Source organism: Epinephelus lanceolatus, chromosome 2, assembly GCF_041903045.1.
Source record: "Epinephelus lanceolatus isolate andai-2023 chromosome 2, ASM4190304v1, whole genome shotgun sequence".
Classification (NCBI taxonomy): Eukaryota; Metazoa; Chordata; class Actinopteri; order Perciformes; family Serranidae; genus Epinephelus; species Epinephelus lanceolatus.
The window spans coordinates 45,385,879-45,406,941 of NC_135735.1; the positions used below are offsets into that span (position 1 = coordinate 45,385,879).

The window sequence follows — 21,063 nt, forward strand, 5'->3', positions numbered from 1 at the left end:
CTTGTCTCTACATGTTGAGAAATTCTCCAACAGGTGGGAAATATGGACAAAACGAATATAGACATATAATTATCACAATGTAATCAATCACTATTGCTGATAAATTGCAGCTTTCCAACTGTAAAAATAAATGTTTATTATATAAAAAGTTTTTTAGTTAGTTTATTTTTTAGAGATCATTAGAACAAATTGACAATGTACATCCGTAGTTCAGATTTTGGTCAAATTGAATTTTCTTAGAAAAACATGAAGCACATCTCGACATGTGGTCAAGGTTTCATGATACCTGAAGTAACAGTGAGCCAGAATATCTAAAAGTCACAAGCGGTTTTCAAGCAGAAACAGAGCTCCTGAAAACTGGACATTTTGAAGATACAATATTTTTACCAGGCAAAAGCCATATTACGTAATCCCATGATAAATGCGAAATCTTAACTTGCTTTGTCACCAGTGACTTCAGCTGTCAGATTAATGGAGTGAAAAGTTACATTTTCCCTAAAAGAAATCTCTGAAATGTAGGCCTAAAATATTCCAGAAAAAAATAACGATTTGTAAATTGAATAAAATTGACTCAATTTGTGTGTGTGTGTGTGTGTGCAGGTGAATAACAGGCCTCTTCATTACTTTTTTGGTGTTTTTATTCCCAGGAAGGTTTTTTTAATGGAACTGGATGAGCAGACAGAGCGCAGGGAATAAAAAGCCCGTTGTTCATGTTCATGCTTTATGCTTTCAGCCCAAGAAACTCACAAACACGGAATTATTTTTACTTTTTCAGACAGCAGGAGCATGCAGCAGTACAAATACACAGACAGCGGGTCATTTGAACACCACAGCGTTTAAAAAAACAAACAAACAAAAAAAAACTTTAAATTAAACCAACACGGCTGTCAGCTACTGAAAAAAAAACATTTAGATTTCATGTTTTAAAAAGTGCATCAGAGACAGTAGATCCTTGCATTCATGGTCAGATATCTCCAGTGGTTTTCTTTTTAAACTATGCTGAACCTCTGACATAAATATATGATTTCAAGTCTTATTTAATCTTTTTTTTATCTCTGCGATTGTTCATATCAATTACAAAAAATAATAATAATAAAAAAAAGGAAAAAACGGCTGGGTAATTATTTGGTTCACTAAATGCTGTTTGCATTTTTATGAAGCTTTTCCTCTCGAGCTCTGTTGCGTTAAAACTTTTGGAAGGAAAATCCTGCAAGTTGAAAAACTAACTTGCCTTTGAGTTTCACTTTTGTTTCAGGAGCAGAAAAGAAACAGCACAGAGGCTGAAGTGAAGTGGAAACAAATCTTTAAGAGTCATTAATCTGAGCGCTTTCTTTCAGTTTGAGAAGAAAAGGCTTCAAACACAAAAGATCCGGATAATTTGTCACGACACGATCCGACCGGTAACACCGAGTCAGTCTGCTGTGAAGGAATGTGGAGAGAAACAGATTAAACTGTCTAAATGAGTTTTGTTTCTGTCATAATTCTGAAATAACGTTGTTTCACAAGAAATACAAATTAATGCTTTTCCTAAATGATATTTGTGTTGTTTGCCGGAGGCCAGAGGTCAACCTGCTGTTTCTTCATAAGATGGGGAAAACATGTTCACGTTTGATGGATGAATTTCTTTTTCAGAGAAACAAAACTGACAGAAATATCCTAATAATTAACGCACATCCTCGCATTCGCGCATTTTGTGTCCTGGAGATGAAACACTGCTTTGGAGTTGAAGAAGTTCGTCATTTTCCCTTTCGCAGAGTTTTTTTTTCCTTTATAAAAAAAGAGAAAAAAGTCAGATTCCAGTCAGTGCACCGCCACCGTGGACTGCAACGCCGCAGAGGCCGGGGAGGACAGCGCCTCTCCGGGCGCGGCCGGGCTGGTTTGACCGGTGGCTGTCTGCGGGGAGGTGGGGCTCAGAGACTGGGGAGAGTTCGCCAGGAAAGCCGGGATGTGTGTGGGCAGCCCCGGCAGGCCCGGCATTGAAGCGGGCGTGGGTTTGATGGGCACCGGGATGGCGGGCAGAGTCTGTCCGCCGTGACAGATGGACTTGAGCGGCATGCCGTAGGCGGAGTAGTCGCTGGCCATGGAGATGGGAGCCGCGGTGTCCATCATCCCGGAGCCGTACATGTGCGGCCAGGCCGGGGTCAGCTGGTTGTGGAGCGGGTACCCGGTGGTGGAAAAGGCCGCGAGCCCGCCCGGCATCTTGTACTCTCTGGCGATGATGTTCTCGATGGCAAACGGGTGTTTGAAGCTGGACGGCTGAGACACGGAGCTCAGGTTGTATCCGCCCGGCATCTGCGGGAGGTGCGCTGCCGCGTGCAGCGCGCTGAGACGCAGCTTGGCCTGCTGCTGCAGGTAGTGGGCGGCATCCTGCGGCTTGCTGGGTGCCAGCGGGTCCGTGACCTGCATGCCGCCCACTTTAAAACGCTTCCTGCGCCGCAGAAAACTCCCGTTCTCAAACATGTCGCCGCAGCTCGGGTGCAGAGCCCAAAAACTGCCCTTACCGGGCTGGTCCGGTCTGCGGGGGATCTTAATAAAACAGTCGTTAAAAGAGAGGTTGTGCCGCAGAGAGTTCTGCCACCGCTGCGTGTTCTCCCGGTAGTACGGGAACCGGTCCATGATGAACTTGTAAATCTCACTGAGGGGGAGCATCTTCTCCGGGCAGCTCTGGATGGCCATGGCCGTGAGGGAGATGTAAGAATATGGAGGCTTCTGGTCGCTGTACGTGTTCCTCCCCGGGCGAGGCATTATTCTGCTGAACCGGGCCGGACCGGGCCGGGCCGGGATAAATTTACTCTCAGTCTGCAGAGAGCAGAACAGACTCGCCTCACTTTTTACAAACTTTGTCCAGACAGTTCCAACTCTTCAAAACACCGTTACGCACGAAAAGAAACTTGCCTGGTATTTGGCACACATGGTCCCGTCTTGTACGCACACTGCTGGAGCCACAACTCCGCCTTCAAGTTGAGGAAAAGTTCTAGAAACCGCTGCTTCCTCGTCTCTACCCTGTCTGTCAGCTGCGGGTCCCCGGCAGGTGCAGCGCGGTGTACGTCCTCCTCCTGCCCCGCTGCTGAGTTGCGCTAAGCGGCTGCTGCTGCCTCCTCCATGTCCCTCTCTCGGTCTGTCCCGTCTGTGGGCTGGACGGCGGTGACAGGAGCAGAAAAGACCCCCGGAGAGGAGCTTCATTAATGGGCCACTTCTTCACCATCACATGATCATAGACAGGAGGAGGAGGGGGAGGGAGGGGACTCGGGGGGAAACTGGGGCACAGTGTGGTTTCATTTACACGTATTTACATGGACGCACTGAGCCAACACAAGTCATTTTCATTTGAAGAAGCGGCGGCAAAAAGAGCCGAGAAATGCCGAGCAAAGAAGCCTGATTTCCGGGGATGTTTGTGACGGAGCTGCGCTGCGCTCTGTGGAGGTATGTTGATGTGTTTGGCGACATTTTAGGCACAGTGTGTATGTGTGTGTGTTCGTGTGTGTGGACGGAGGGGGGTGTTGGTTGCCCCTCACCAATTTGCATTGACAAATAGAGCCGCTGAGAGCTGCTGTTTGAGCGGCTTTAATAGCAATTTGCTTTGTTTCTGTTTTATGTCGGGTTTTTTTCTTTCACAGCAGATCTGAAGCTGCTGCACTCAGCCTGCTGCAACCAAATCAAATGATCGTCAGGATGAAATAAAGATGGATTTAAAAAAATCTCAATATGGGACAATCATTTCTTAACATGTTTAAAACACCTTAATGATCTCTTAATTTATGCACACACACCGTGATCAATTAACGGCCTTTTAAATGGCTGAATTTAGGCTAAGTGAACTCCATCTCTTTGTTGCGCGTTCCCAAATCGGTCTTCAGTGATGTTTACTACAGGACTTTATCACACTGAATGAAGCAAACATCCTCTAAAAGAAACTTGAAATTTGCTTCACCATCTCCCAATTTTTGCGAACATGTTACATTTCCTCCAGCCGCTGAATTTGACTCCTCAATTTTATGTATTTAAAAAGACTTTTACCACTAAATGTAACGGACTGAGACACAGATGGAGTAATTAAGGCTTTATTTGAGGGACTAAATTAACTCGTTATACGGTTTTTAAATCGCTAAATATAAATGTCTAATTTTGCCTTTGATGAACTCTTAAAGCACTCCATCATTATAGGGATAACAGCGAACTGATGAAGCTTCATTTCAGTTCTTTTATGTAGCCTATTTTCAGACACTTTATACTTTTTCCTTCATTGTTTTTTTTTTCAGTTTTGCTTTTAATTATTATTATTAGTAGCAGTTTTTGTAATAGTATTATCAGTATTTTAAAATTAAATCAAAACAAGTTATTAGTTTAAAATATTACACATCTTTAAAGTCAGCATTTTATTATCCAGAGCGACACGAGTTTATCTTCTTCAGTTTTTAAGTTTTTCTGTTGTGAAAAAATTAAATTTATTAAGGACAATTTACGTCGCGCACACGCACGCGGGACAATTATTATTGTCATCATTATTATTGTTGTTATTATAAATCAAAGTAAGCATGGAAATTCGCTGGCTTCATTATTAGCATGATTACAATTATAATCGCTATCACGCAATAATAAATAACCAAGTACGTGTCATGTGACAGACTTAATTTATTACACTTATAATGTTTAATAAGAAATTTAATTATGTGCGAGAGTCATTAGTTAATTGATGGACTGATTGATTTAATTGATTCACGAGACAATTAATGAACAGTGAAGAGTTAAAGACAGAATTATTCTTTCAACATATTCAGAAAAACAAAATGGTCAAAACTACAAACATTAAATCCGAGGTTGTTTTTTTAGTTAGTTATTATGACAGTATTATAACATCATTGTGACGTGATTTAAAAAACAGCTGGTAATATTTGTGCTTAATTTTTTTCCGTTTTGTTTGTGTCTCCAAAGGGCAGCATATGTTTTATTGTATTTCATATGACATGAGATAAATGAGTGGTGACAAACGGCAGCAGACAGTTTGTGTGTCAGTGTTTCTGAGGGAGGATTTAAACTGGAGGAGCCGGAGGTTTTAATATTCCCAGAGGACACAGAGGAGGGGCGGGGGGAGGAGGGGGTGACACCAAACAGCCACTTTCACACGTCTGACCTTTGACCTGTGAGCTGATAATCTGACGGAGAGCGTTCAGGATGCAGGGACACGCTCCGACAACACACACACACACACTCACACACACTCTGAACTCCGCAGCCGAGCGACGATGGGGAGAAACATTCAATTAAGAGTTCATCAGATCAGAGAGAGTTTCAATTATACAGCACCGCCATTATCATTATTATAATTATTGGTTTTGTTATAGATTATTTATCATTCAAATATTTTTATCGGATGCATTTCGGTTTAGTTTTTTTACTGTAGATTTAGAGTTCATTTCTGTCATATTTCCACTACATTAAGCTATCATATGGTGTGTTTTCATTATTTTAAAATGTTGCAATAATTTTATTATCATTTAGGAAAAAACGAATTTTGTGTTTCTGAAGATTAAAAATAGTTAAATTAAAAGAAAACTGTTAATTCTTTGTGACAGTTTTCTCTCAGCTTGTGTTTAAATCTTCTTCCTGTACCTTTACACTGAAATGCTTTTATTTTGAAATTCATAGAAAATGAAATAATTTATTAATTAGTTATTATTATTTATTATTAGTTTTCTTTACTTGCTTAAAGTGTAACATTTATCCGTTTATTTGTATTAACATAACCTGCTGTTTGTTTTAGCTTTGTGTTGCCTTGAATACGTTTTCTTTATTGTTAATATGAAACATTATAAATTCTTTACTGCTTCTGTGATATGTTTTGCTTTTGTCTATATGATGCCCTTTTAAAAAAAATTAAAAATATAAAAATAACAACAACAACAACAACAATAATAATAATAACAATAACAATTAGGCCTATTAGCATTATACATTTACATAGTGTCACTTTAATGTGATATAAATGATGACGCCCCCCAATACACCCAATATTAAGATAAACAAACAAACACACAAACAAACAAGCAAACAAAGGGGAAACAGTTGAAGGAGGTGGGGGGCAAGTGACTGATTTTTACAGTTAATGTAAATGTTTGCACACCAGCTATGGAAATGAAGATCAGAGTTTAAATTTTAAAGCCTCTCTGTCATCCTTCCAGAGGTTTATGATTGGTTACACTGCAGCCAATCAGAGAGCAAGACAATATCAGTATAATCATCCTTATGTAATCCTTATAGTAAAAAAGAAATATTAATACTAATATTATGAATGTATATTTTCTTGAAAACCTAAGCTAGATAATTGAATGCTGTAGGACAGAAACAGCCTGCAGAGTTTTGTCCAAAGATGAATGGAGTCAAACAGCATCAGATCTTTTGATTCATTTTATAGATTAGTATTGTATTAATATTTTTTTGAGCATATAGCTTTTGATTATCTTTAGTTTTGTGGTTAACAGTGTTTTCTTTGTCCATCGGATGCTAGTGAGCTGCTGCACACACTTGTCCTCACAGGAATAAATAATGTTGCACCAAATTGAATTAAACACAACATTTATTACTACTGTGCCTGAACTTCACAAAAACTAAGAGTAGTAATGATGACAAAATGAATGAATATTATTGTAATTATACTAATGATAATAATAATAATAAGCAGCAGATTGTAACATTAAACTTTAACAGTCATGACAATTCAACAAGCTGTCAATTAATTAGCAGGAGGATTCTGTGTGTGTGTGTGTGTGTGTGTGTGTGTGTGTGTGTGTGTGCGTGTGATGTCAGGCGAGAGCAAACACACTGAGGAGAAAACATTAATGAAGATACGTTGTTGTCTACAGACTGTATGAACCCATTTGTTTTTTGTTTTGCAGAGGTTGCAGTCAGACGAAACACAACTATAGATTCCATGGACACCCGGACGAACACACTGCTAATATTGTCCTGCATCCAGTAAAGCAGAGTTTACTTGTCACATACACAAACACCTGAGTGCTGTCCTACATGCAGTGAGGTCTCCCGGAGAGCTTAGTGTCAATGACAGAGATTTCCTTTTGGCTCAAACCTTCCTCGCTGAGTGTTACGGTTTGTTATGAGACACAGATATGACTCCACCTAACCTCACACCTCCAGTCTCCACAGGAAAGCATTCATTTTTTTGAAAAATTGCAGCACAAAAGTCAAATGCCAAGTCTAGTCAGTTTATTTTATACAATCCAATGTCACAAATCACAAATCCGTCAGGGGGGCTTTACAATCTGTACAGCATAGGACATCCTCTGTCCTTAGACCCTCGATTCAGAAAAGGACAAACTCTCCTCCAAAAAGTTAGACATTAAAAGGAAAAGGGAGAAAGCTCTGGAGGAGCAGCAGAGAAGGATCCCTATTCCAGGACAGACAGACAGGAAATAAATGTCAGAATAGACCAAAGTCAGGATGACAAAATATTCAGTATTAAACCAGGAAGTCATGTGACCTTGTTTATGGTGCAACTGAGTGAATTTAAGTCTAGAAACTCAGATCCTTTTCCAGACCCAAAGCTGACTTTGGCTTCTTAATATTAAACAACATCTGTTGTTTTATGTCAGTCTTCCTCAAAGCGTTTCTTTGTGCCAATTAATAATAAAATCAACAACAAATCTAAATAAAGAAAGTCTCAAATGTATATTAGTAACTTCCTCGTCCTTGTATTTACTTGATTATGATTATAGCTGGAAAATTACAACATATTACAATTAAAACTTTTAAATACCATAATTAGTTGGTATAAGTTACATTTATATCGTACTAATATACAACAAGAAATATATTTTGCTGCCTGAATTTTGCTGATCAATATAACAAAACGTGACAGAATAAACTGGTAGTATTTGGACAGGGTTGGATCATCACACCGGAGACACCACAGGTCTTTACAGAACTTCACCAAGAGCTCCATCTGCATTGTCTTACCCAAACTTTCCCAAACTTTAACCACAGCAGCAACCCAATCAGAATAAATGTTGGTATTGTTACATTTGTACATTATCATGTAGTGTATGTTGTTCTACATCTCTTTATGTTTCAACAACGCTGTCCTTAGTGTGTGGTTAGGTTAAGGCACAAAAACCACTTGGTTATTGCTCTAAAAACATCATGTTTTGCTGAACACACCTGCTTTTTATGGCACTATCCCCGGTGGAAACACAGTGACAGCTCACTATAAAACACCCACATTTGGTGGCTAAAAATCCACTGGAAACACAACAATGACTCGATAAATAGCTCGATAAACAACGGTTTGCAGCTTGGTAAGGAAACTTGCCGAGGTGACACATCCACCATTGCCTCCACCTCCTGATGACAAAGTCAGCTCACACACTAACTCACATGAGAAACGCTGATATAATACATATGAAATGTGCAAATGTAACGTATTTGTGTTTTGCAGAAAACATGTTCTCATCCCAACGTGTCAAATATCACCGCTTGATCTGTGGAGTTTCATGTCTACATATGATGTCAATTCATGCATTATGTCTTTTCAAAATACACGTCTGTTTTCACAAGACATGTACAGTTTCTGCTTGTTAGATGTGTACTGTCTTTTTCAAAATAGACTTACAGTGTGTGTAAAATGCCTCATATTTCCTTGTTTGTTGCCTAAACTAAAGCTTAGGCAACAAACATGGGAAGCAAACAGTGGGTCTGTGGCTGAAAGCCCATCAACTGCCCCTCCTGTCCTTTAGGGACTTTTCAGCTCCTTATACCTTTCACAGCAGTATGATACACCACCAGGCAGCGTCAGTTTATGACACCACCCGGTGGTGTATCATATCGCTATGAAAGGGGCTTTTTTACATTGATGTCTGACGCCAAAACCACCGCCAAAGCAGCGGTATTTGACAAGAAGTACTGAGAACAGTCTGCTGGTAGAAAGAAAACCTGGGTTGCCAGAGTTGCCATAAGGGGTTGCAATTTGTGAATATAGAGATTTTTGATTAGATTCTAGATTTATCATTTTACTACGCGAATAGTGAATTATGCCCTTTATCATTTTTTAGAGCCCAAATTGACGTCACAAGATTTCTTGTTTTTTCCAGCTAATCCACTGATCGTTTCAGCTCTGGTCGCCACACACCATTATGATCAACATCACCAAGGCAGGAATTATGTATCTAGCAGAGCTGAAACATAGGCTACAGATGATAAAGGATATCATAGGATAGGATGATAAAGAAATTTTCTTTTTCTCAAAATGTCATTAAATATATCCAAAGTTTAAAAACATCACTTCTAGCAGACAGAGTTGCCTCATGAGGACAGTGCAGAAACAATTAAGATGTTCAAGTCTTAAATCGAGCAGATATACACAGTTGGGAAATGTGAGATGGATATAATGGACACTATTTAAGTGTTGTTGTCAGAGTTAAAAAAAACATTCACATCATTTTATGTGGCACAAAAAAAATAACAAAAACCTCCCGTAAAGAATCCAAACTAAAACTATTACAGTCTATAGGTCTGGACTCATTCAGTATTTTATTTTCTTATTGTCTACAAATCTCATGTTTGGATTCAAACCAACAATGTGTTAGCCGGTCTCTCAATACTTTCTGACTCCTATCTCCCAATACCGAGCCCACTGGTCCCTACAGGAGACGTAAATCGTCGTAAATATATGTTTTTATTAAAAAACAAGTCTCAGTAGTTCCATGTAACAGCTGCTCACTGGCCTCACAATGGTCACAAAGACCAACTTATGTCTGTGTTCTCTGGTTTGTGAGGAGGATCTGTCGGTTCACAAGATTGGATTAATGTCAAGAGAAAAATGAGCAGATAATGTCTGATGCGTAGTTTTGTCAGTAACAAACAAACATCTGGTGCTGATAATTTTGTTTTCCTGAAATATGACGTTCTTTAAAGATCAGGAAACACTCTTGCAGCTTGGTGAAGCAACCGCCTGAGCGGCAGCGGTGAGAACTGTGAGTGTGTGTGTGTGTTTTGGGGGTTTTAAAATGCAGAGTAGTAGCAGTGACTGGGGTGCTTCAGCACGCTCCTCATCATCCCCCAACACTTCAGCTGCACCCAGAGCAGCAGAAAGGAGGCAGAGCACGAACACACACACACACACACACACACACACACACACACACACACTGAGCACTTTACGTTGTTGGAGGCAGATGGAGAGCCGATAAGTTGTAGTACATCCTCAGGGGAACATGAGAGTCAACAGCAGATTTTCATGTAAAAATAACCAGTGGCAGTGGACAGATGTTGCTCTGAACCAAAGTGTTGAACAGGCAGGCAGATGTTAGAATCCTTGAAGGCCCTGCACACCCAAACAGGTGTTTTCACTCAGGCAGGAGTTTGATGAAGCCAAGCTGAAACCACAAAAGGTCACTTAACCTCATGGAACTCTAAACAATATCACATGGTTTCCTTCTTTGCTCTATAGACTGTATAAAGAAGTAGATGTAGCTACTGTGACATCACCCATTGGTTTGTGGGCAGTCGCCATCTTGGACTTTTGGAGCCAGGAGTGACTGTCTTAAAAGGGCGGTGCTGTGGAGGAGCGAGGAGTGGATCTGGCTGAGAACCTGAGAACACTGTCATGGTAGCGACTTGTCAATCAAAAGGTAGCCACGCCCCAAAGCATACCCTGCTTTATCTTCTATTTCACTCTGAATGGGACCAAAATTTACAAAAAGAAAATCATGTTCAAGTATTTTGGACTCATTATTGACTCCCAAACTCAGTTTTATCCACCAACACACCACTGATGTTCTTACATGAAGACAGCAAAGACTCCTTGTCACTCCTAACTTCACCTCCTGTTGTTGCTTTACAAAACTGCTTCTTCAGCTCACTGACTGTCACCAACACAAACAAACTGCTTTCCTCCACCTGTCCTCTCACACCTCAATAACAGAGCTCACACACTCTTCACATCACTGCTGTGTGGCTGCATCAACTTTGTCCCTTCTGCCAAATTAGCCCTGAACAAACTGCCACACTGAGCCTATGTGTTTATAATGTACGTGAAGTTTTTAGGAGCATGGATGTGTTTATATGACTATATGTCCACAGTTTCTGTTTTTCCCTGTGAGATATGAACATGTGCAGATTCTCTCCTAGGACAATTAAGTCAACAACAACATCTAAAGTCTCATCATATCGTATTATAATGTGCTGTGTGGTGTTTTGAAGTCTGATAAAAGTTTAAAGTTAAAGATGTGTTCGGCCAAATTTATAGTTCCTGCAACTGTTCAGTCGCAATCTGGACATTTTACCATGTGAACATGCAACAGAAAAGTAATGCCTGTACACATGTGCAATGTACAGGCATTACAGTGTTAGTGTTGTGTTCACTAACTTAGAGGAAATAAATCCAGTTTGTCCTGTTTGTTTTTTCACTTAAACAAAATTCTAATGTTTTAGAGTGGTTTCTCAATTTCACTGCTGCAAAGATTTCTTCTGTGTTTTCTTGTAACAATAATTCTAAAATGACAGAGAGGAAATAAAATTTAAGATCCATGTTTACTGTCTTTGGTTTGTTGTTTTTTCACCATGTCATCATGTCGGTAAACACTGGTAACCACATACCATGATGAGCTCAGTGTACAGGTAGTCAACATCAAACTAAATAACCTGAACCTGTGCGTGTTTCCTCTGTTACAGATTTAAATATTCCTCTGGTGTCGACTCATCGAGCACCGCCGTGGCTCCAATTTGTGACGGATTAATGACGACCCCCCTGCTGCTGCTGCCGCCGCTGCAGGTTGGCCGGGCCCTTATTATGAAATAAATGAATGGGTGCCACTGAATGTGTCATGGCCGTTACCACCCAGCACGCAGCCTACAACCCCACCCCCCTTTCGCCTCCACCACCACCCCCAGTCAGAGCTGGTGGCCTCCATTAAAGCTGCTGATTTATCAGGAGGGGGAGAGAATTCAAAACAATGTAAATCACTCAATTACACTGTTTGAATATGGAGGGGCATAGGGGATACAGGAGGGGGGGCTGATAGAGGAGCAGAAGAGACCCGCCCCCCCAAACACCACCAACGCATTACATTGTGGTTCAAAGTCCCAGTTATATGGGAATGTTCCTATAGCGTCTGATAACTTTCTCTACATGTTCAGACATCAGCAGGACTAAACCAAAAGAGAGCTGTAGGCTGAGGGTGGGGACATGCTGTGGACTCAAAAGCCCCATTTCCTCCAAACACTTTTGGTATGGTACCTTTGTAGCCAAAAGTAACTCTAGACATTGTACCTAGACCCTAAGTCCCTTTTGTGTTTTCACCGCAGACAATACTGTTTAATGTGGACGGGGTTGTTGTCACTCACTGCTCCATCCAGCACTCACTGTATTTCCTCATCACTGATGGACAGAGGGAAGTCTGCACCTCATTTATCGTCCACAGAACGGGGTTGCACGCCGACATTTTCAGAATAAAATAGAACAGGCTGCAGTGAGAGTCTCTCTCCATGGGATATTTAAAAACTGTGGGTTCTAACCCTTCTCAGGCAAGCACAGGGGTTTAGTGTTGCCGTAGCCCACAGGAACAACGCTCTGTGACTTTTTTTTTTGTTTTTTTCAAGTGAGGATTAGAATATATGCAATTTTAATAATCCAGTCCAAATATATAATATATAATATATAATATATATATTTTTAAAGGCTTGAAGATCCACTCATAACAAAAAGTGTGTGTCATCCAAGAGAGACAACAAAAACTAATGGAATGGTCAAAGTTGTCATATTGAAATTTAAGGTGTGCTGATGGATTCACATCATCAGCTCATGCATTGATTAACATTAAAGTAAACATTCCACCTTAAGTTGGCTCAGTGAATATTTTTTTCTTATGCTACAGCTGCTGCAAGAGACAGTAAAACATCCCTTCATTTTATAGTTATGATTTACTAATCTATGTTAAACTTGTCACGGTATGAACAGTGGTTACATAAGCCTCAAAACCAGCCACAACTCAGCCCTGAACAGAGTGAGCGTCTGCTATTGACCAATCAAAGGACTGCAGCGTTCACAGCTCCACCAGTGCCAGATCTGTGTGCTAGGTACCCCAACAGAGGGGTGACCAAAAATTGGATCGGCAGATTGATCTCCAGCCCCTCCAGTCCACGTGTGGAAGTATCCTTAGGCAAGATGGCTGTTCCATTGGCGTGTGACTACGTTTAAGCCTTGGCTACCAGTGTATGAATGTGTGTGTGAATGGGTGAATGTGATATAGTGTTAAAATGCTTTGAGTGGTCAGAAGACTAGAAAGTACTATACAAGTGCAGGTCCATTTATTTAGAAATTCTTAAGTTATAATTCACACTCCTCTTTCTATTAAAGTGATTCGGAGATCCTGTATTGCGGTGATGTATCTTCGTGCACAACACACAACACCAGAGGTCAGTCTCTTCGGGTGGAAAAGGCAGCTGAGATGAGAAAGATGGTGACTGTGAGCGGTGGGGATAACCAATGCGTTCTCATTCGAACTCGTCAAATGTCTTCATTTCAATTTCGCTGTCAATTACGTGTGTTACATGCATTATGTCTTTTCAAAGTACACTTCTGTTTTCACAGGAAATGTACAGTTTCTGCTCTTCAGATTGCAATCTTTTTAAAAATAACTTTACACGGTCAGTTTCACATTCAGTGGGCTCCCGAGTGTAAAGTCCAGGTTTATCTGACCTCAGAATATCATCATATACCATATACCCCGGTGAAATGTAAGGAAAGTATGAAGGTATGAAAAAATAGATAACACCCAAGTCTCGACTCCAACAAATTTTGCTGGAATAAAAGGGGATTTCTATCCTGACTGAGTACAAATTTTAACCAAGTTTCCAGAAAAAAGTCAAAATAAAATCTAAACTGCTAAATGCTTGTTTCTGCTCACTTCCATTGTGTGAATATGAGTTCATTGTTTGATGGAGATAAACAGCTGATGGAGAGAATTCTCCAGGCAGTGCCATTATCACGTCCATCGCACCAACTGGTGGGAATTAATGTCTTATCATGTCTTTACATTAACTTTACATGTACACTTCACATGTACATGTTTTACCCATGCCTGGTGTGAACACAACATTAAACCCCTGCTGAAGAAGAAGAGGACAAAACAAGATGAGGTGACAGAGCTCTGGTCAAAGCTCAGATGACATTAAACCATGTACATGATGAATACTTAACATGTTTTATGTATTAATGTGAGGAAGATTACAGTTTCCTCGACAAAACGATCAGAAACAGACTGACACAAGCTGAGGTGGTCAGGCTGTCTGAATATAAAGGAACAAACCACCAACAAATATGAATTTAAGACATAAAAACTTCACATTGAGCAATGATTGAAAAATGATTCAAGGCAATGGATTTGACCAATATACTCCTCAAGCCTCCATCCAGTCACCATGTTTGAAGATGGACATTTAAACACTCAGAGGAAAGGTCAAAGGTTAAGTACACACAATCCTGACCTCCTGGGTAGCACTCTTATTTCCCTCCTACTGTCAGGAGATCAGCGGGCATCATACACACTTCTGTAGTCTGTTCGTGAACTAATCCAACACAGTTCCACTTTCAGCAGCCTGCATTGTCTTCATCAGGAAGCTTCAGTTGAACATCTGCACTTTATTTGTCCATTTTTTACTTTCAGAGTCACATGACTCGTTACCAAACACCAAAGACACGTTCAGCATTGATGGGAAAAGTTAAAGCTGCATTCCTGAAACAAGCTGTAGACAAAACAGCTAACATATCATCTTATGAAGTATGAGATGTTCACATGTTATCACACAGTTGCTTCCACATCCAGCAGACACAGAGACATAGGATTACATATTGAGCTTTACAATCAAATATAAGAAAATATTCAAACAGTAAAAGTTGGAACCAGAGAATATGGGCTTTTACTTTTTTCTAAAGAAAAAAAAAAAAAAACCCAACTCAAAATATTTAATCACCAGTCAAAATCACTGCCAATAATGTTTTGTTAATCAGCTAATCAACGAACTGATCATTGTAGCTGTACTTAACATTAATTTGATCAAAACTTGATGATATTGTTATAAAATAAAAGAAAAATATATGTATGTAAATATATGTTAAGTGCATATTAATAGTGTTGTGAATTGGCTTTATACTAATTAGGGTGAATTGGCTTTATAAATTATTGTCAAATTAACCAAAAACTGAAATATTGTTAACTTAACGTAAAAAAATTACGTCAAGCTCACAAGGGATGAATTTTGTGTCAAGTGAACCATAAAATCTAAATTTTATGTCATGGATGGATTGGTGTTGTGTTGTGTTGTGTTGTGTTGTGTTGTGTTGTGTTGATGTTTGCTGTGCTCTGGCTGGATCTGTGAAGCAAGGCACCAAGGCTGCCAGCATCGCTGGTTTGATTCCCGGCAGGGTCTGTGGGTTCAGCAGGTGTGTGTCTACTCACGCTTGAGTGTCTCTCTGCGTTCAGGAGGCGATTACTTCAATTAAACCGCTGATTAAGCAAATTGGAGGCTGATTAGTAAACGAGCGCCAGTCTTCAGGAGAGCTGCTAATTAGGGAGGCGATTAGCGTCTGTGAAGAGCAGCGAATGAGGCGTCGGCACTCGTTAAGAGATTATTACTCCACGAGGCTGCCAACACGCCGACCACAGCCGAGAGGAAATCTGCAACTTTATATCTGGAAACAACTGTACACTAATATAAAGCAACTGTAATGAATTTTTCTACAGTAACGATGTATGAAATGACAATGTGTTCAGTGTCTCTGCTAGTTAGTTCTCCAAGCAGCCCAGTCACCAGAATAAAATGTTTAAATTGTACATTTTTGCAAGCCATGGATATATTACATCTTTATGTTTCATGGGTATAATATCAATATAAAAGTAATGTAGTTCAGATTACATGAGGAAGAGGGGATTGTGGGTGGCATGTCACCAAAGCGAGGTGGCTGCTAAGCAGACTTGCAAGTAGAAGACCATTGTTGGAGATCAGTGACAATTACAGCCTTGTCATTGGTGACAAGGCTGGAATTGTCAGTGTGTCACTGTGTACTGTGTACTTTAAGCCAAAACATGATGTTTTCCTAACCCTAGCGGTGGTGGTTTTTGTGCCTAACCCTAACCCTACATTAACCACAGCACTGTAACAACATAAAATTTAAAATTGAAAGATAAAGAAATGTAAAGTTTCAACATATCTGCTACATATGAGACATATATTTATTTATTTATTTTTCCACAGAAAAGTACTTATTCTGGTGATTACGTTGCCTTTAGAAATTAACTTTCTCCGGTTGTCATAGGTATTGCTGATGATCAACCTTCCCTTTCTCTGAACACTTTTGCTGCATTCAAATGGAACATGTAAGCTCATACTTACAACATTGTATACACAAAGTTGTGAACATGGAGGTCTCCAAAAATGTACATTTAAATGCCCAGACACACCAAACTGACTTCAGAGAACTAGCAGCAACGAAAGCCGAATGCTACGTCACTTTACATTGCCTGTGTCTCAGCCAAAAAGTTGCACGTGACAACAGCAAAAACTTCAACCAATGGCTGAGCACATACCTGTTGTGGCTGCATGGGTGGAAATAACTCGCCATACCAGCAGACGGCAGTAGTCTGTAATCGTCATTCAAAAAGGGAGACTGAAAGACCATCTTGACGCTGGTTAGCAAGTTAGCACATTCAACATTCAACACAATCCAGTGTTGAAAGAACAGAACATGTTTACTGTAAGCCAGTGAACAACAACACAAACATCAGAAAACATTTCTGCTAAAGAGCTCAATGGCTTAAGAAAAATGATCTTACCTTGTGTAACAAGTTTGTTTTGGTGTCACTCCCTCTTGACTGAAGCTCTTTGTTTACTCTCTTCACTTCTGTATCTCTTCTCGTGTGCTGAGCTGAGCTGCCAGAATGATTTTATCCATTGATGGGCTCTGCAGTCGCTGACTCCGACTCAAATAGCTGAATCTGTGGAAAAAAAGGCGACTAACGCCAATCAGGGCCAACGGTGTGAGACACCGCACCAATGAGAGCCATGGACACTCACCGACAGCTCAAAATTGACTGATAGCTGGTGGTCAGCTTGGTGTGTCTGGGCCTTAAGAGGTCGTGAATACCACAAGAGGGGGGTGTTCGTAAGGACTCTTCTTGTAAACATGGTAAACACCATTTGAACACAGTATTTAAAGACCTCTCATCAAAGTTTATATATAGAAATTCAAACATCTACCATTCCATAATTAATTGCCAAAATCTATCCACTGATAAAAGTCATGTGATGCAAATTAAAGCCAGAACAGCTAACGTGGTCAGGTTGTTTCCACTACTGTTCCCATGGTGAAGAAGAAGCTTTTAGACACAACAGTGTGATAGTTTGGGGTTTTGGAGGCTGCAAACATCTGGAAGAAATACACTTAAATACACCTAAATATGATGAATTATAAAAGTTGAAATTAACAACATGTTTATAGGGTGGTTATATTTGTAATATTGAAGATAAGACACAGTGCTTTGTACGAACATCCTGAGTGAATGTTGTGTGTGTGGCATCTCTCCACAGAGGCAGCTGTTATTTTCAGCATCTTGACTCTGAACTCATGAAGTGCTCCCTGCTCGGCCTTGTTATCTCATATGCTTCTTCATAAATGCAGCCAATCGAGTGCATCACATCCATGAATATCCGCGGCCCTGCGTCACTCGGGATAACACTCCATAACATTTTGGCCAGGGCCTAATTATTCCATTTGCTTGGACCTGGATGCCATTTAGATGCAAGGTAATTCAGCGTGGTATAACTCAATTAAATTTCTCCTGACTGGGATTTATGGAACATCAATAGCTCCTCAGTGAGACCAATGGGAACGCTCCTTATTTATCCCCAAGTCCTCCTGATGTTGCATTTCTGCTGCTCAATTAAATACACGAGCAATGAGAATGTTTCACAAGTCTGTAATGAGAAAAGACAGGATGGCCCTCCTCCACCTCCTCCGCCTGCAGATTGTGGATTTCAGAGTGCGCTGGTGAATTAGCGGGAGCTCAGCACTCATTACCTCTCAAATTAACTTTTAGAAATGGCAGCAAGTGTCCGCTCTGATTGGCCACCGGGCGTCTGACGCCTCTCTGCATCAAAAATCGGATAACACACAGACTTCACATGTTTACACTCAGTCTAAGTGAACAGTGATACTTATAGCTATAGCGCATATAAAATACCAGACTGGCTAGGTATCAGCTGTTCATCAATCCATCCTTCAGTTTGTGTGGAAAAGTGCTCCATAATTTTAAGTTTTAATAAAGATCAACACCTGTGGTGGAGCAAGTATTCAGTTCCTTTTCTTCAGTAAAAGTAATACTACACTGTAAAAAAATATGTCCTCTGTGACTTATATACTTTTATGTATATCATTACATTATTATTACTGATGCATTAATGTAAAAGCAGGATTTTACTGTTGTCGCTGGTTGAGGTGGAGCTCATTTGGAACAAATTATTAATTTCAATATGGATTGTTGTTCGGTTTGTAAGAATAGTGAGGATAGTGAGAAATATTTTGGCAAGCCACAAGTATGTTACAGTATCACATTTCATTTTTTTATGTATCATATCAACATTTTTAATGTTACATAGTGTATGAGCTGACTATCAAAAGTAGGATGACCATATTTTGATTTCCAAAAAAGAGGACACTCGGCCCGGCCACGACATAGCCTACTTAAATGATACTCGCAGTTTACTCAAAGATGCCTTATAATTTTTATATATATAAAATTTATGTGTATGGATAAGTGTGGCGATCCGAGCCCGATGGTACCCGACAGGACAGGCCGGGTTTGGTCAAAAATGTATAAATTGTATTCGGGCTCGGGTCAGATTCGGTCAGCTTTCAGTGAAAATGTAGTGTAAAAATAAATAAAATCCTATTGTCTGTCCTGTTTATTGCTTGGGCACTGTTATTTACGTGACAACACCTGAACACAACACACACAGACACACATTGGCTGTTTGTTTCTACCTCTCCCCTCGCTGGAAGTCTCGGACCTCCCGCCACCCGCCTCTGCCTTGATTAAACGCTGAAAATAAAATAAAAGAGGGAGAGAGGTTTTTCCTATTTTATCTTATTTTGTTTTATTTCTCCCTCTCCGCAGCTGAGCACCCACGGCGCACGCCCGGCCTGTTAAATAGCCTGTAACCATAACAACTGTGTGACACAAACTCAGTGCTTTAGTCATTAAATAATGTCGGGCTCGGTTCAGGTTCGGACAGAAATATGCTGCCCGTGCCGCACTCTAACACACACACACACACACACACACAAACACACGGAAAACCGGACATTATCATCAGTTTATAAAACCCCCCCCGACGCCCCGGACGGGACGTGAAAAGTGGACATGTCCGGGCAAAAGAGGACGTTTGGTCAGCCTATTCAAAAGTACCTCAAATTTGTACCACAGTACAATACCTGAGTAAATATAAGCCCTTTTTAGATAGGAATTGATTGGATTGTTTTTGTTTCTCTGAGCCAATCACAATCGACCTGAGCAGTGCGTTGCCCAAGATACAGTGACAGTGCCCTTGTAAAACAGTGTCAAGAGTAACACAGGCAGTGAAAGGGCTAACTGTTAGCATAACATTGCTAACGTTACCTAACAGTTATTAAGGAGTTTAAGAGTTACTGATACCGTTTCAGTAATAGTGTAAGTTTGTTGGGACTGTGTTAGCTTGTACTAACTGGGCTTACTCTCTGGGAGGAGAGCGGCTCTGCTGATTGTGGCAACAGAAAGTTTGCTGATCTGGTGTGGAGTCGAGACAGCCAGACATCAGACCCCTGTCGCAAAAAGGATGGTATTCTAAAGATGTGGCAAATCAATTTCAGCTGGCCATTTCAAAAAACAGAACATCATCAGGTTTGTGAGCCCTGCGAAACAGGGGACGTCTGGGCTTTCCTGAGGCGCTCTTTATTGGTTGTAGATCTTTACAGTTCACAGAAGGAACATAGCAGGCATGCGTTATTGCAGGATCCAAGTCTTTGTCAAAATTTGTTTCCCATAGCGAAGGGAAACGGTAACAAGTAGATAGCGGAAGGTGGGGAGAATGCCAGCCAACACAGTCAGCCAACTGCAGGCTTATAGCTACAGTCTACATCCAGTGCACTGGCATCCTGTACACAAACTAGTTAAAGAGATAAATCCGTTCAGAAATTATGTTAATATTAGAATCAACTGCACTTGACTTTTACAATATTAGTATTCTCAGAGTAAAGTCAGTGTGAGGCAGAGAGACAAACACAGCCGGGGTCTCCACCTCCTCAGAGATCCTCCCATTAATTCACTGCTGCTGCATTAAAATGGATTCATATTGAGTCCACTGCTGTTAAACAGAGGTCAAAGGTCACTCCAACACATAACTTTATCCACAAGCAGCCACCTGACAGGCTTTTAGTTGGTTATTAGCTACTCTGCTGTGTCTCAGCAAACAGGTTTTTACATGTCACACAGGTCCTTCAAAATAAAATGCAGGTTTATCACCTGCTTGTCCTCTGAAAGGAGACAAAGTTTCTAAACCTTTTTGGGTTTGCTTAAAAAATGTGTTGTAGTGTCTCCTTTTTATGTCTGAGATGTCTATGAGTTGTTAGCTTTTCCATGTAAGCAGATATTTCCTTTTTACATGGTGTCTTTTAAAAAACTGTCCAATTATTGAATATTTCACAAGTCAAGTTATCAGTATAATAAATAAATAGACAGAATAAGGAAAATTACCTCAGAAAACACCCCAATGGCTAATGTTCTTCGCTCAGTCAGCTACAATTAAGGCTTAATAACAGACTAAATGATGGGATAAGTTGGAGCTTTTTCTGCAGCATAAAGTCTGCTTCAATCTCGTGTTACCTCTCTGTGATTTGTACTGTGTGAAGCCACCACACTGCTGACATCACAGCACCACAGACAACGACCAATTACAGCCTGTTTTTGGGGTCATTATAATTAATGACAGTCTGGAGCTCTGTTACGAGCCTCTCAAGTCCTT

General features: G+C 40.4%; 1 protein-coding gene across 1 annotated transcript; it reads right to left on the minus strand.

The window, feature by feature from the left end:
- Positions 1-210: 210 nt before the first annotated feature.
- LOC117251776 (forkhead box protein B1-like) lies at positions 211-3,204 on the minus strand. The gene has a single exon (XM_033618316.2). The coding sequence runs from the start codon at positions 2,743-2,745 to the stop codon at positions 1,801-1,803; it is 945 nt and encodes a 314-aa protein (XP_033474207.1). The 5' UTR covers positions 2,746-3,204; the 3' UTR covers positions 211-1,800.
- Between the last annotated feature and the right edge of the window lie 17,859 nt (positions 3,205-21,063).